This window comes from Erpetoichthys calabaricus, chromosome 4 (genome assembly GCF_900747795.2).
Source record: "Erpetoichthys calabaricus chromosome 4, fErpCal1.3, whole genome shotgun sequence".
In the NCBI taxonomy this organism is placed as follows: Eukaryota; Metazoa; Chordata; class Cladistia; order Polypteriformes; family Polypteridae; genus Erpetoichthys; species Erpetoichthys calabaricus.
Genome location: NC_041397.2, coordinates 209090038 through 209102367, shown reverse-complemented (window position 1 = coordinate 209102367; position 12330 = coordinate 209090038). Strand labels below are relative to the sequence as shown.

General features: G+C 38.4%; 1 protein-coding gene across 1 annotated transcript in view; it reads left to right on the top strand.

Annotated features, from left to right (window-relative positions):
• The window catches only part of zpld1a (zona pellucida-like domain containing 1a), a 74255-nt gene that overhangs the window by 58035 nt on the left and 3890 nt on the right, over positions 1 to 12330 (top strand). Inside the window, exon 9 of the mRNA XM_028801313.2 lies at positions 2892 to 2921. Coding sequence (XP_028657146.1) covers positions 2892 to 2921 — 30 coding nt within the window. The remainder of the gene's footprint in view (positions 1 to 2891; positions 2922 to 12330) is intronic.

The window sequence follows — 12330 nt, the reverse complement described above, 5'->3', positions numbered from 1 at the left end:
TATTATCTTTTTATTAACAGAAGACTAACATATATAAACGCAATATTGCATTTCCTGGTTTGTCTAGGATTACCAGGGAGAAATGAGTGGCACCAGACAGGGACAGTGCATGGAGAGGTTCTAGATAAGGAAGAAAAAAGGGACAAATTATTTTGCCAGTGAAAAAGACTGGGCTCTGCCTCAAGTGCATTTATGCGGTTGTCTAGGAGGACTGGCAGATCACTGGTGAAGTAGATGCCCCTGCAGTGATCATGAAGCAGGGAGGCCTCCAGACCCAAAGGGCCCCATTCATCAAATATTCAACAAGCCAGACTCAAAAATCTAAGTTTAATTTTTGAAAAAAGAAAAAAATATATACTGTGCATTTTTAGGCTTAACAAAAAGGTGAGAAACTGGTATGACCCATCACGTGACATTATAGACAAACATTAGGCAAGCACTAAAATGCTTAGAATCTGCATATGTTTGCTAGTAGCTAACAAAGAGATCCATCATTTTAAGAAAAAATTACAAAGAAACATCTAAGTGCTGTGTGTGCAAGGCACAATTAGGATGGACTCAAACTTGGATCAGTCATAAAATGAACCTGAGTAGTCAAAAAAATATCAAGCAGCGGTATTGCTGTTGCCTCGCAGTAAAGAGATCATGGGTTCGCATCTCTGGTCCTCCCTGTGTGGTAGTGCTTTGAGTAGTGAGTAAAGCACTATATAAATGTACAGAATCATAGTTATTTTTTTAGCTACCTTGTGAACGTCACCATAAAAAACTTTTTTTTGTCAACAACGACATCTAATAAAATGTTAAATGTATGAAAATGTTAAATATGGGGCTGTTAATTCAGTGTTCTGCTGTAAATTCTTTATTTCATGCAAGGGCTATCACCTGTGGTCTTGTGGGTTGCCTATAAGTTCTGTGCTATGCCAGTGGACAGGATCTGACTTCTATGACAAAGAGTGCCAGCAAGGAGATCCTGCTGGGAACATGTGGGGCCCTGCTCCTAATTATGAAGGAAAATTTGACCTTTAATGTTAATTATGGCTCATGAGTGCAGGGACACCTAACACCGACCAGAGCCAGCTCTACAAATATAACCAATGACTTTCAGAGGGTGATTCTGACCCTAGTTGGTAACCCCATGGTGGGTATAATACCATCCCTGGACCAGTAGCACATTGAGTCTGAAGCCAGGAGAAGAGTTTGAAATAGATACTTAAATAGTAGGAGGAAGAAAAGCCAGCGTAAGGAGACAAAGAAACAGGAGGAGAAAGAGTGACGTATTGAGCTGGGTTAGCGGACGAGGTACCCCACTCACTAGTCAGGCCCAAAGAGGACACAGGCAGTGGCAGACCCACATTTTTTGCCCTTGAAGCTTGAACAATTATGGCGGCTCCTTTGCAAGCAGCAAAGAGGTCCGGGTAACCACTGTTGTCTTTTCCAATAGGGTTGTTCCAGATCACCACAATTTGTTTAAACATTTAACCACTACATCTCAGATTTTGATTAAAATTGCTGTACTGGATTATCTCACATGTCAAGTCAGTGGCATGAATAATAATGTAATTTTCCAGTTATGAGGAGATAAAAGTGAAAATGTGTTTATATTATCTATTTTTTTGTATTGAATTGCATTACATTTTTAATATTATAATTTTTAATAATTCCTTCTCATACAGTAGACATGCAAAATATTTAAACAATGTGGACTAAAGTCGCCTGCTGGGGCCACTCCAAAATCTGGAGCCCTAAACTTACGCCTCATTAGTTTCATAGTAGATCTGTCTCTGAATGTAGGTGTTGTTCATCTGTTTATTTTGTATCTCTGTGCCTAGCTTTTCCTGGTGTCTTTATTGCTTGGTAAATACACATATTGTATATGTTCTTTCCCCTATTAACATTTCAAAGAGTTGGAAATTTTCGACAAGAGTGCCTCCTGCTGATCACTATATATCTTACTGCAACTAAAATGCAATTGAGTGTCTCAGCAGTCTTTTGTAGTCCAGTGCCAGAAGAGGAGGAGCTGGAGGTGGAGTAGAAACAACATCAGTGGTTCTTTGCATGGTCGCCCTTTAATTCTATAGGATGGAAATGAAAAACAGACAAAATTCTATGCAGCATCTGTTCTCTTCCTTTAATGCACCATTAAATCGATTGCTGTAAGAATTCATGTGTTTGACAATTTACCAATATATACATTATTGAACCAATCTTTTTTCTTAATGCCAACCCTTCAACTATACAGTATATCAACTTAAAAAAAGCTTGTACAGTTGACATCTGAGAAGTACACCACAGCCTGCCTGCACTTATCAAACTACATAGTTAAATGAGTCATTGTTTTGGGTGGGAGTTCTGTTTTGTTGTTTTTCTTTTTCTATTCATTTTTGTTTTTGTAGTTTTAGCTTTCTTTTGTTTGTGTGCTCAATATGAAGTCATTTGTTGTATAAGTTCAACCTGACTGTAGGAAATGTTATTTTCTTCAAATGAAATAAAAAAATGATTCATTGTTATCTGCCAGCTTATTATTTCAGTTTCTTCCAATGAATGATGAAATGTACTGAATGTCTGTGCTTATTGAAAGCTATAAAGAGAGAACTGCAACTTGTCATTTTGTGTTATGGCTTTGAATCAGTGAACATTCTGAAGTAATTCAAATCATGTATTGGTATGCTTGTGCTTTGTGAATGTTTGTTGTATAAATTACTGTCTACTCTGTAGGAGTTTCCTTCTTTATTTTCAGTTATTTGCTGAGGAAGTCTCAGAGAACTCAGTCAAATTCAATGTAGCTGCCAATATTTTTCTTTTTCCTGCTCCAAATGATAACAATAGTGTTATAAAAAATGCCTGTCATCATGATAACTGATATTTTATTCTTTCTGTGTTTGCTATTGCAGATGAAACTCCAACAAATAACTCTCAGCTAGGTAAGTTGATATTTAATATCCCATTTCAAAAAAATAGCACCTTGTACTGTGGTAATATTTATGCGATTAGATTGTGAGAATAAATTTAAGCCACACTTGGGGCCCAACAGTGCCTGATATTGAGCAGCGACACCATTATCATCCAGATATTATTCTTTCAGTTACAGTATTACTGTAAAATCAATATTCTGTTTCCATGAGAAATAATGTTGAAGGTTTTGACTTCTTTATCTGTTTAAAACCCTTCACATTAAGAACTGGCAGATATATATTCTTTTAATGTGGAAAATTATCTGTGAACTTATGTGAAAGAAGAAAAGAAAAACATAAATCACAAGTGCAATTCTGATTGAGATTTTACTGTTTCATGAAGAAGAATATCCTTGAGTGTTACGAAGAACAGACAGGGAGAATGGCGGTCCTCAAGCATTGATGGTTAACATTACATTACATGCATTATAAAACAGCCCTTTATTTACTAGTATTTAAAATTAAGCAAATACTAAGGTGTTATGCTCATTCTGAACCAAAGTCAGAGTCTAGAATTCTGGGCTCCCATAGTTTCATAACAGAGCACATTTTAAGGTCTCACCAATCAATCCTATTTCTAATACAGGGTTACTGGAGTCCACCCCAGAAGTACTGGGTGAATTTGGGACATCCATCCATCACAAAGCACACATCACATTCTAGTTCAGATTAGAAAAAAAAAACAAAAAAAACATGCCTTTGTGATGGAAGAGGGAGCTAAGGGACCAGGGGCCTCATGCATAATGGCGTGCATAGAATTCACACTAAAATCAGCTCCACAGACAGTCTGCCGGAGAATCTCAACACTTTCTACACCCACTTTGTGACATCCAGCACCAGCACAGAGTAGAGACACACACACACCTGGACCACCCAACCCCCTCCCCTCCCCCAATGGTCTCTTCAGGTCAGGTATACAAAGCACTAAGGAAGATCATCCCCCGTAGGGCAACAGGACCAGACAACATCCCTGGGCGGGCTCGCAGAGCATGTGCCAATGAGCTGGCTGATGTTCTCTGCTCCATCTTCAACCTTTCCCTCAGTCAGAGCATCGTTCCGTCCTGCTTTAAGACTACAATCATCGTCTCCCTTGTTAAAAAAGCCCAGCCACCTGACTACAGGCTGGTAGCACTCACTCCAATCATCATGAAGTGTTTTGAGAGAGTGGTGCTGGCCCACATTCAGAGCAGCATACCAGACACTCTTGACCCCTACCGGCCCAACAGGTCCACCTCAGATGCCATCACGGCCGCACTACATTATTCCCTTTCCCATCTGGAGAACAAAGACTCCTACATCAGGATGCTCTTTGATGACTACAGCTCTGCCTTTAACACGGTTACCCCCCATAAACTCACCCATAAATTGTCTGTGCCTGACCTGCACCCCACCCTCTGTGACTGGCTCCTAGACTTTCTCACTGGCAGGCCCCAGTCTGTCAGGATTGGTAATAGGATTTCAGCCACTATTATCACAAACACAGGCACCCCACAGGGATGCGTCCTCAGCCCCATCCTCTACACCCTGTTCACCCACGACTGTGTCGCCTCCCACAAAGATAACATCATCCTAAAGTTTGCAGACGACACCGCAGTGATAGGACGCATCACTGGTGGGGATGAGGCGGCCTACAGGAGGGAGGTGGACAGTCTGGCGTCATGGTGTGAGGACAACAACCTCACCCTCAACACAGACAAGATGAAGGAGATGATAGTGGACATGAGGAAGGAGAAGAAACCTCACCGGCCACTGTTCATCTGAGGGCTTGAAGTGGAGAGGGTGAGCAGCATTAAACACCTGGACATCTACATCAGTGAAGACCTCACTTGGACACTTAACACCACACAGCTGGTCAAGAGGGCTCAACAACGGCCGAACTTTCTAAGGAGGCTGAGGAAGTTTGGTATGTCGACTAAGATCCTCAGCAACTTTTACAGCTGCATTGTTGAGAGCATCTTGACCAGCTGCAACACCGTGTGGTATGGCAACAAAACTGCTATGGACTGCAAACGCCTGCAGAGAGTGTAAAGACTGCTGAGAAGATCACCAGGACCCCACTGCCCTCTCTGCAGAGCATCTACAACTGCAGAGTCCACAGAAGAACTGCCTCGATCCTCAGGGAACCCACCCACCACCACCACGAACTGTTCACACTTCTACCCTCAGGCAGGAGGTATAGAAACATGAAATGCAGGACTTCCAGGCTAAAGAATTCTTTCTTTCCCAAGGCCATTAAACTCCTAAATAACTGACTGGAGTTTATAACCGTGTTTCATCTCATTCTATCTGCCTCACACAACTGTATTTGACTTGTCCATCACACACCTACCTGCACATTACACTTTATACTTCTATTCTGTTTTTATTCTTTATGCTTTATACTTTATGTTACTTATTATCTATCTGCTACTTATTATTTATGTTTAACTTTATACGTTGGTTTTGTCATTTGGTGTGGACAGCAAAGAAAGAATTTAATTGTACAGGGAAACATGTTTCCTTACTGTGCATATGACAATAAACTTTGAACTTAAACTTGAACTTAAAACATGGTGTACGGACAAAATCAAAAATGTTCATACACGCAAAAAATCCAGATGCATAAATCTGTGCAAATGCCAACTTCCACGTTCTTCCGCTACATAAATCCCAGTGAGTGTGAAAAGTAATGCATGTGCACACACCTGCTGCCACTCTCCAACTCCTCCCAGAATTACGCCTCTTTGAATATGCAAATCAATACAAACAGCCCTTAAGCTCAGCGCTCTGTTAAAAGGCAATGGCAAAAGCACAGGGGAAAATAGAAGAATTTCAGCGAATAACAAGTGGAGGCAAGGAAAAACATACTATTTGTTGGTTTAAACAGTGGTATAAACAACAAAAGGAAGTCGATCGAGTGACATAGAGTGTCTGAGAAACTCGAAAGCTCAAGTTCATAAAGTCGCACAGTGCCCGAAATGAAAAAGAAGTTGTCAGATATCAAAGTCGCCGTGAAAAGGTGTCATATGAAAGCTTCTTTGGGTACAGAGAAAAGAAAACAAAATTGTGACACAGTGGAAAAAAGCTCAAAATGTCAACTTTAATCTCGAACCTTCCACTTTAATCACGTAGTTTATTGTGTCATTAAAGTAGAACATCATAAACTTCATCTTAAAATCGTGTAATTTACTAGTTTCTCAAATGCCATTGTAACTAAAGTAGCACGTTAAATGCTTTGTTTTGTATGTGTTCTTCTATGTGCTCTATGTGTATTAATCACTACGTACTTCTTAAATGTGCTTCCTCTTCATCCGACAGGACACAGAATCCATTACATTCGTGATATTACAGTTCTCTAAATAATTTAAATATTGAGATGTATACTTGATATTTTCATAATGATAGGAATTAAAGCATATTATTAAACTTGGGAACACGGTGGCGCAAGTGATAGTGACGAGCTGGTGCCCCATCTAGAGATTGTTCCTACCCCACGCAAGATGCTTGCTGCGCTGTGCACGACCTTCAATGAAATAATTTATTGCAGCAGTACTGTCTCTTTCAAATGTACTTACCCCCAATTCCTGTCCTTCCTTTTCTTTCTCCAAGTACCCAATCGCCACACAATCAGCACAGTAATAGATGTTAAGCCATCTGTAAGCTTAAAACTCAGATTCTTCAGAACTTTTAAGGAACATTGAAATATCTTCGTAGTACATGTTTAATTATTCTATCCATCTATCCTTCCAGTGTCGTGTCAGCCCCAGCAAGAATACAGTGCGAGGCAGGAACAATCCCTGAATGAGGCACCAGCTCGGTGCTAGTGCTGCGACACCGTGTCCTCACATGTTTATTAAAAATATAGATTATTTAAATGATGTTAACATTTTATCTGTGTAATGTAATAAACATATTTTGCTGCATTTCATCTTAAAAATGATATTGTCATCATATGTAAATACTTGCTTTATAAAGTGGCGCAGGTTGTGCAATATTATAACTGTATCGCAAATTTACAGTGGGGTAATTGTACTTATTAGTACAAACAGTTCTACAAGGAGCACTTGATGAACTGATTGATTGCATTTATAGTTCTTGGGATGAAACCGCAAGGTCAGTACAGGAAAGGCTCTGAAGCCTTTTCCGTATGAGAGCAGTTCAAATAGGCAGCATGGCTGAGGCAGCTTGTGCTTGATGCTGTATACCGATAATTTTCTTTCCGATCAGCTGCTCTAGAGCTGTGATTCCACACTCAGAAACAGTGATATAAATACTCCAAGTGGTGCAATGAGAGTAATATGGAAAAAGATGATCCGCTGTGGCAACTCCTAACGGGAGCAATTGAAAGAAAAAGAAGAAGAAGGTGCAGTGAGAGTAACAACGCTAAAGCAGCTGTGGTATTTGGAATAGTATGGCCATTCTGTGGACCATTATATTGTTACAGGTTAATCAGAATCAGATGCATTAAACTAATAAACAATATGCAGTTAATTTCAGTGTATATGATAAAACCGCGTCAGGGATGTGGATCTAAAAAAGAAAAGGAAACCACACTGGAACAAAGCACTGCTTTGATGCTGGGTGCCGTCAGTTTGCAAAACCGAGCAGGGAACTTGTGTACGCCAGGGTTTGAGCTAGCGTGAAAATGTGCGCGGCTTTATGCCAAGTTTAGGTTTTATAAATTGTGATTTGAGCGTGGAAACAGGAGTATGCAACATTTTTGTGCGTACACACCGTTTATACATGAGGCCCCAGGAGAAAACCCATGTGTACAGAGGGAAAATGCAGAAACTCCACAGAGAGTGACTAAGATGAATATAGGATTCAGAGGTACACCATGTCATCCATTTTAAATATTTAAAATATAAAATATTTACTATTGTGTGCCACTTCTTTCTTTTTAATTATGATTTTTAGTGGTATAAAAAATACTTTGGTTATGTGGACTGCTTCCGTTAAAATCTTAACAGAAGATGACACTGAAGTAAGATCAAGCAAAAATGTTTAAAGGTTTACTTGTTCAGTTCGTTAGATGCTATGATTCTTTCTATCACCTGAGTAGGAGTATTCACTAAAATCTGCAAGTACTACTGCTCACTATGCACCTGTACCAAATCTGCACATTCTGTGTTTAACTTGTGGTCTGAATTTGACAATCAAACTTTATGTTCTAACACAGAGAAATGGTGCAGACAGGATAGGAACAAGTGGACAAACAAATGAAAACAAAAGACTAAGCCATGCCAAAGTCAAAACCAGAAAGTCAAAATTATTTGTCGTCGATCATAATAGTAGAACAAAAATCAAAGTCAAAAAGGAAAGTGATAGGAAGTGATAGGAATTATTTAGGAATTATTATCCTGAAATTAATCAGAGCTATACAGAGCTTTTAAAAGTATTCAAAAATTTTGACAGTGAGTCCCTCATGATATTGACTTATTTTACATTGCCTCCTTGATATTGCATGAAGTGTCTTCTATTGACATGCCCCCTAGCAATGGGAACATGCATCATGGTGACGGTTACACAAAATATCATTGTGGAAGACAATGGGATACACAATTAACAAGGCTTAAACAACGTTACAATAGAAAAATAAAGATGCAGATGCATTATCTGTATTTGAAAAGCACAGCAAAAATATACAAGCATCGAAATCAATTTTGGAGATGCACAGAAACGTATAAAATCTCCAAATTAAGAAATGTTACAGTTTTGATTGATTTTTTTTATAATTGATTGATTTTTTTTTATATAATTGATGCTACATCTCCAACATTTATGTTTTCAATCAGTCTTGCTACACATCCTAACCTAAAAAAATTGCACAGATATTTGCTCAGAGAACCTGATATGAAAAAAATGACTGAAACATTTTGAGGGCTCAAAAGTGTTGGAAGAGACCCAGCTTGTTTTTCTGGAGTAGAATTAATGAATTCTAAATTCTAAAAAAAAAACAAACCTTTGGATTCTTCCTTGAAGAGAAACTGAGTTATGGAGGGGGTTAGGAACCACGTTCAAGCTTACTGCCAGATGTTCAGGGTACCATTAAATTCTTACTTGGATAGGTGACCATTGTGAAACATGCATCCACTCTCCCATGCTGCACCCAAGGTGTAATTATATTGGCTCTGCTTTCATTCACAGATACATACAACTCTGATAGCTCTTCAACTGAACTACATTCTCAAATGTCGTAGTGCCACAACAGTGACCGTCATGGTGTAGAACACGATTGGTCACAGTTGCCAGTTGTCTCATAAATTGAGAAGTTGCCATCACCTATCTATCTTTTTAGGAAAGTACAGTATACTGTTCTTCCTTCCAAAAAGAGAATGCCTGAGAGCACATAGTAGCCATTTCATCCACCTAAAGACAGTGGCCCATGACAAAATATCAGGACTGATAGCAAGTCTAACTTAACGACTGCAAGTTGCTGATCTAATTTCCTTGAGGTTCTCAGATTACACAATTAGGACAAATTACATGACTCAAATTTCCAAAGTATCGCTAGTTCTAAGCATTCTGAGAGCCAAGTAACATGCTGCCTAAAAGAGATAGTGTCTAAGCTGTACAAATGTATTGGTATTACTAGTTCAGCCACAGTCTCAGCCCTTTCATTTTCCATTGTCATGTAGCCTCTCCTATATGTGTGGTCCAAACACCCATTTTTCTTCTTTCTGCATGATATTAAACAATTTGAAGTAACTATGAATCTCAACCTGTGACACAAATAAATAATGATGTTTTCCCAATATGATCACAGTGTAGGGCATTCCCAAAACATATGACCTAGCAAAACAGGTGCTCAATGACATTATTCACAATTTGGGTGCTATCTCAGATAAATGTGTGTAATGTATCTGAACAGTGTGATGAGAGTTGTGTGTTGCTGATGGCTGAGTTTCATTCAGTATTTAGAATTCTAATTAAAATCTCTACTCTCCTGCGGTGGGCTGGCCTAACATAATGTATGGTAAATTATTTGGCAGGTCTAAACTGACTCCATATGAGCAAGTGTGTTTTTGATGGATTGCCTTCCTGTAAAAGTTTATGCCTTGCATTACAAGTTCCCCTAGTATATTTTACAATATTTGCTTAAGTCTTTATAAAGGTAAATTATGTACAACCCCAATTCCAAAAAAGTTGGGACATTAAACATAGATAAAAGCAGAATGGAATGATTTGCAAATCTTATAAACCGCATATTTTATTCACAATAGCACATCGAAAGCATAGCAGATGTTACTATTTCATTAAAAATATTAGCTCATTTTGAATTTGATGGCACACAGGTCAGAAAAGTTGGGACAGAACCACGTTCACCACTATATAGCATCCACTCTTCTTTTAACAGTAGTCCATAAATGTCTGGGAACTGAACAGACCAGTTGCTGGACTTTTGGGAGAAGATTGTTGTCCCATTGTTATCTGATATAGGATTCTAGTTGCTCAACAGTCCTGGGTCTTCTTTGTCGTCTTTTTCGTTTCATGATGTGGCAAATGTTTTTAATTTGTGAAAGATGTGGACGGCAGGCAAGCCAGTTCAGCACCCTGACTTTTCTGCTATGAAGCCATGCTGTTGTAATAGATGCAGTATGCAGTTTACCATTGTCTTGCTGAAATATGCAAGGCCTTCCCTGAAAAAGATATTATCTAGATGGGAGCATATGTTGTTCTAAAACCTGTATATACCTTTCAGCATTGATAGTGCCTTTCCTGATGCCAACACCAATTCCACAGGCACTAATGCACCCCCATACAATCAGAGATGCAGGCTTTTGAGCTGAGTGCTAATCACAAGCCAAATGGTCCCTCTCTTCTTTAGTCTGGAGGACATGGCGTCCATGTCTTCCAAAAAGAATTTCAAATTTCGGTTCGTCTCACCACAGAACAGCTTTCCACTTTGCCTCAGTTCATTTTAAATGAGTTTTGGCCCACATAAGACAGCTTTTTTGTCTGAATCATATTCACATATGGCTTCTTCTTTGCATGATGGAGCTTTAACCTGCATTTGTTGATGGCGTGGTAAACTGTGTTCACAGAAAGTGATTTCTGGAAGTGTTTCTGAGCCCATCCAGTGGGTTTCCATAACAGAGTCATGCCTGTTTTTAATGCAGTGCCTCCTGAAGGCCTGAAGATCACTGACATTAAATATTGATTTTTGGCCTTGTCCCTTGCACACAGAGATTTCTCCAAATTCTCAGAATCTTTTGATGATATTATGTGTTGTAGATGATACCATATTCAAAGTCTTTGCAATTTTACATTGTGGAAAATTTATTGTTCCACAATTTGTAGACACAGTTTTTTGTAGATTGGTGAACCTCTGCCCATCTTTACGTCTGAGAGATTCTGCCTCTCTAAGATTCTCTTTTTAAACCCAATGGTGTTGCTGACTTGTTGCCAGTTCACCTAATTAGTTGCAAAATGTTCCTCCAGCTGTTTCTTTTTAGTGCCACTTACTTTTCCAGCCTTTTGTTGCCCCGTCCCAACGTTTTTGAAACATGTTGCTGCCATGAGATTCATATTTTTATATTTTTCATGAAATAGTAAAATGTCTCACTTTCAACATTTCATATGCTTTATATGTTCTATTGTGAATAAAATATGGGTTTATGAGATTTGCAAATCATTGTATTTTGGTTTTATTTACGTTTAATGTCCCAGCTTTTTTGGAATTGGGGTTTTACATAATTTCCCTTTATAAAGTAACATTTATCACAATGATTTGTAGAATTAATTGGCTGTAGTAAAGACAATGGGGTGCCTTCTTTATCTTAAAAAAAACACTAAAAAGAGAGAAAACAAAAGAAAAAAAACACCAAAAAAAGACATAATGGTTTATCTGATGAGTAAGAAACAGTACAATTTAGGGAAGGGTAATGGACTTTAAAACTCAAAGGTTCCTCTTCAGATCCCCATCAATGACTCGCTGGGTGACTTTCAAGAAGACACTTAATGTATCTGTTCTCCATCTGTTGCCCACTTTGAAAAAATTATCTATACAGTACATATAGTATACATATACAGTATACATACAGTGTAATGCAGTGACCTTGTAAGTCGCTGTGTGTAAAAATATTTGGCAAATATGTAATAATAATAGTAATAATTCAGAGTATGTGTCACATAGTCATGCTTCTTGCAACCTTTTTTTAAAAAAAATGGGTAAAAAAAGGTATGAATTGATGAAGTTTATTTTACTAAATTATATATATTATATATACTAGAATTTTAGATATCTTAGGTTTTACACTGGCATCTCTTCACAACCAAGGCTGAAAGTATAAGCAAGTGGTAACAGCAGCTGGTAACTTTGTTTAACTATTACAAAATAATGAAAACTGGATTGAACAATTCTCCTGTAAGTGTTCTTTTGAAGCCACACATGATCAAT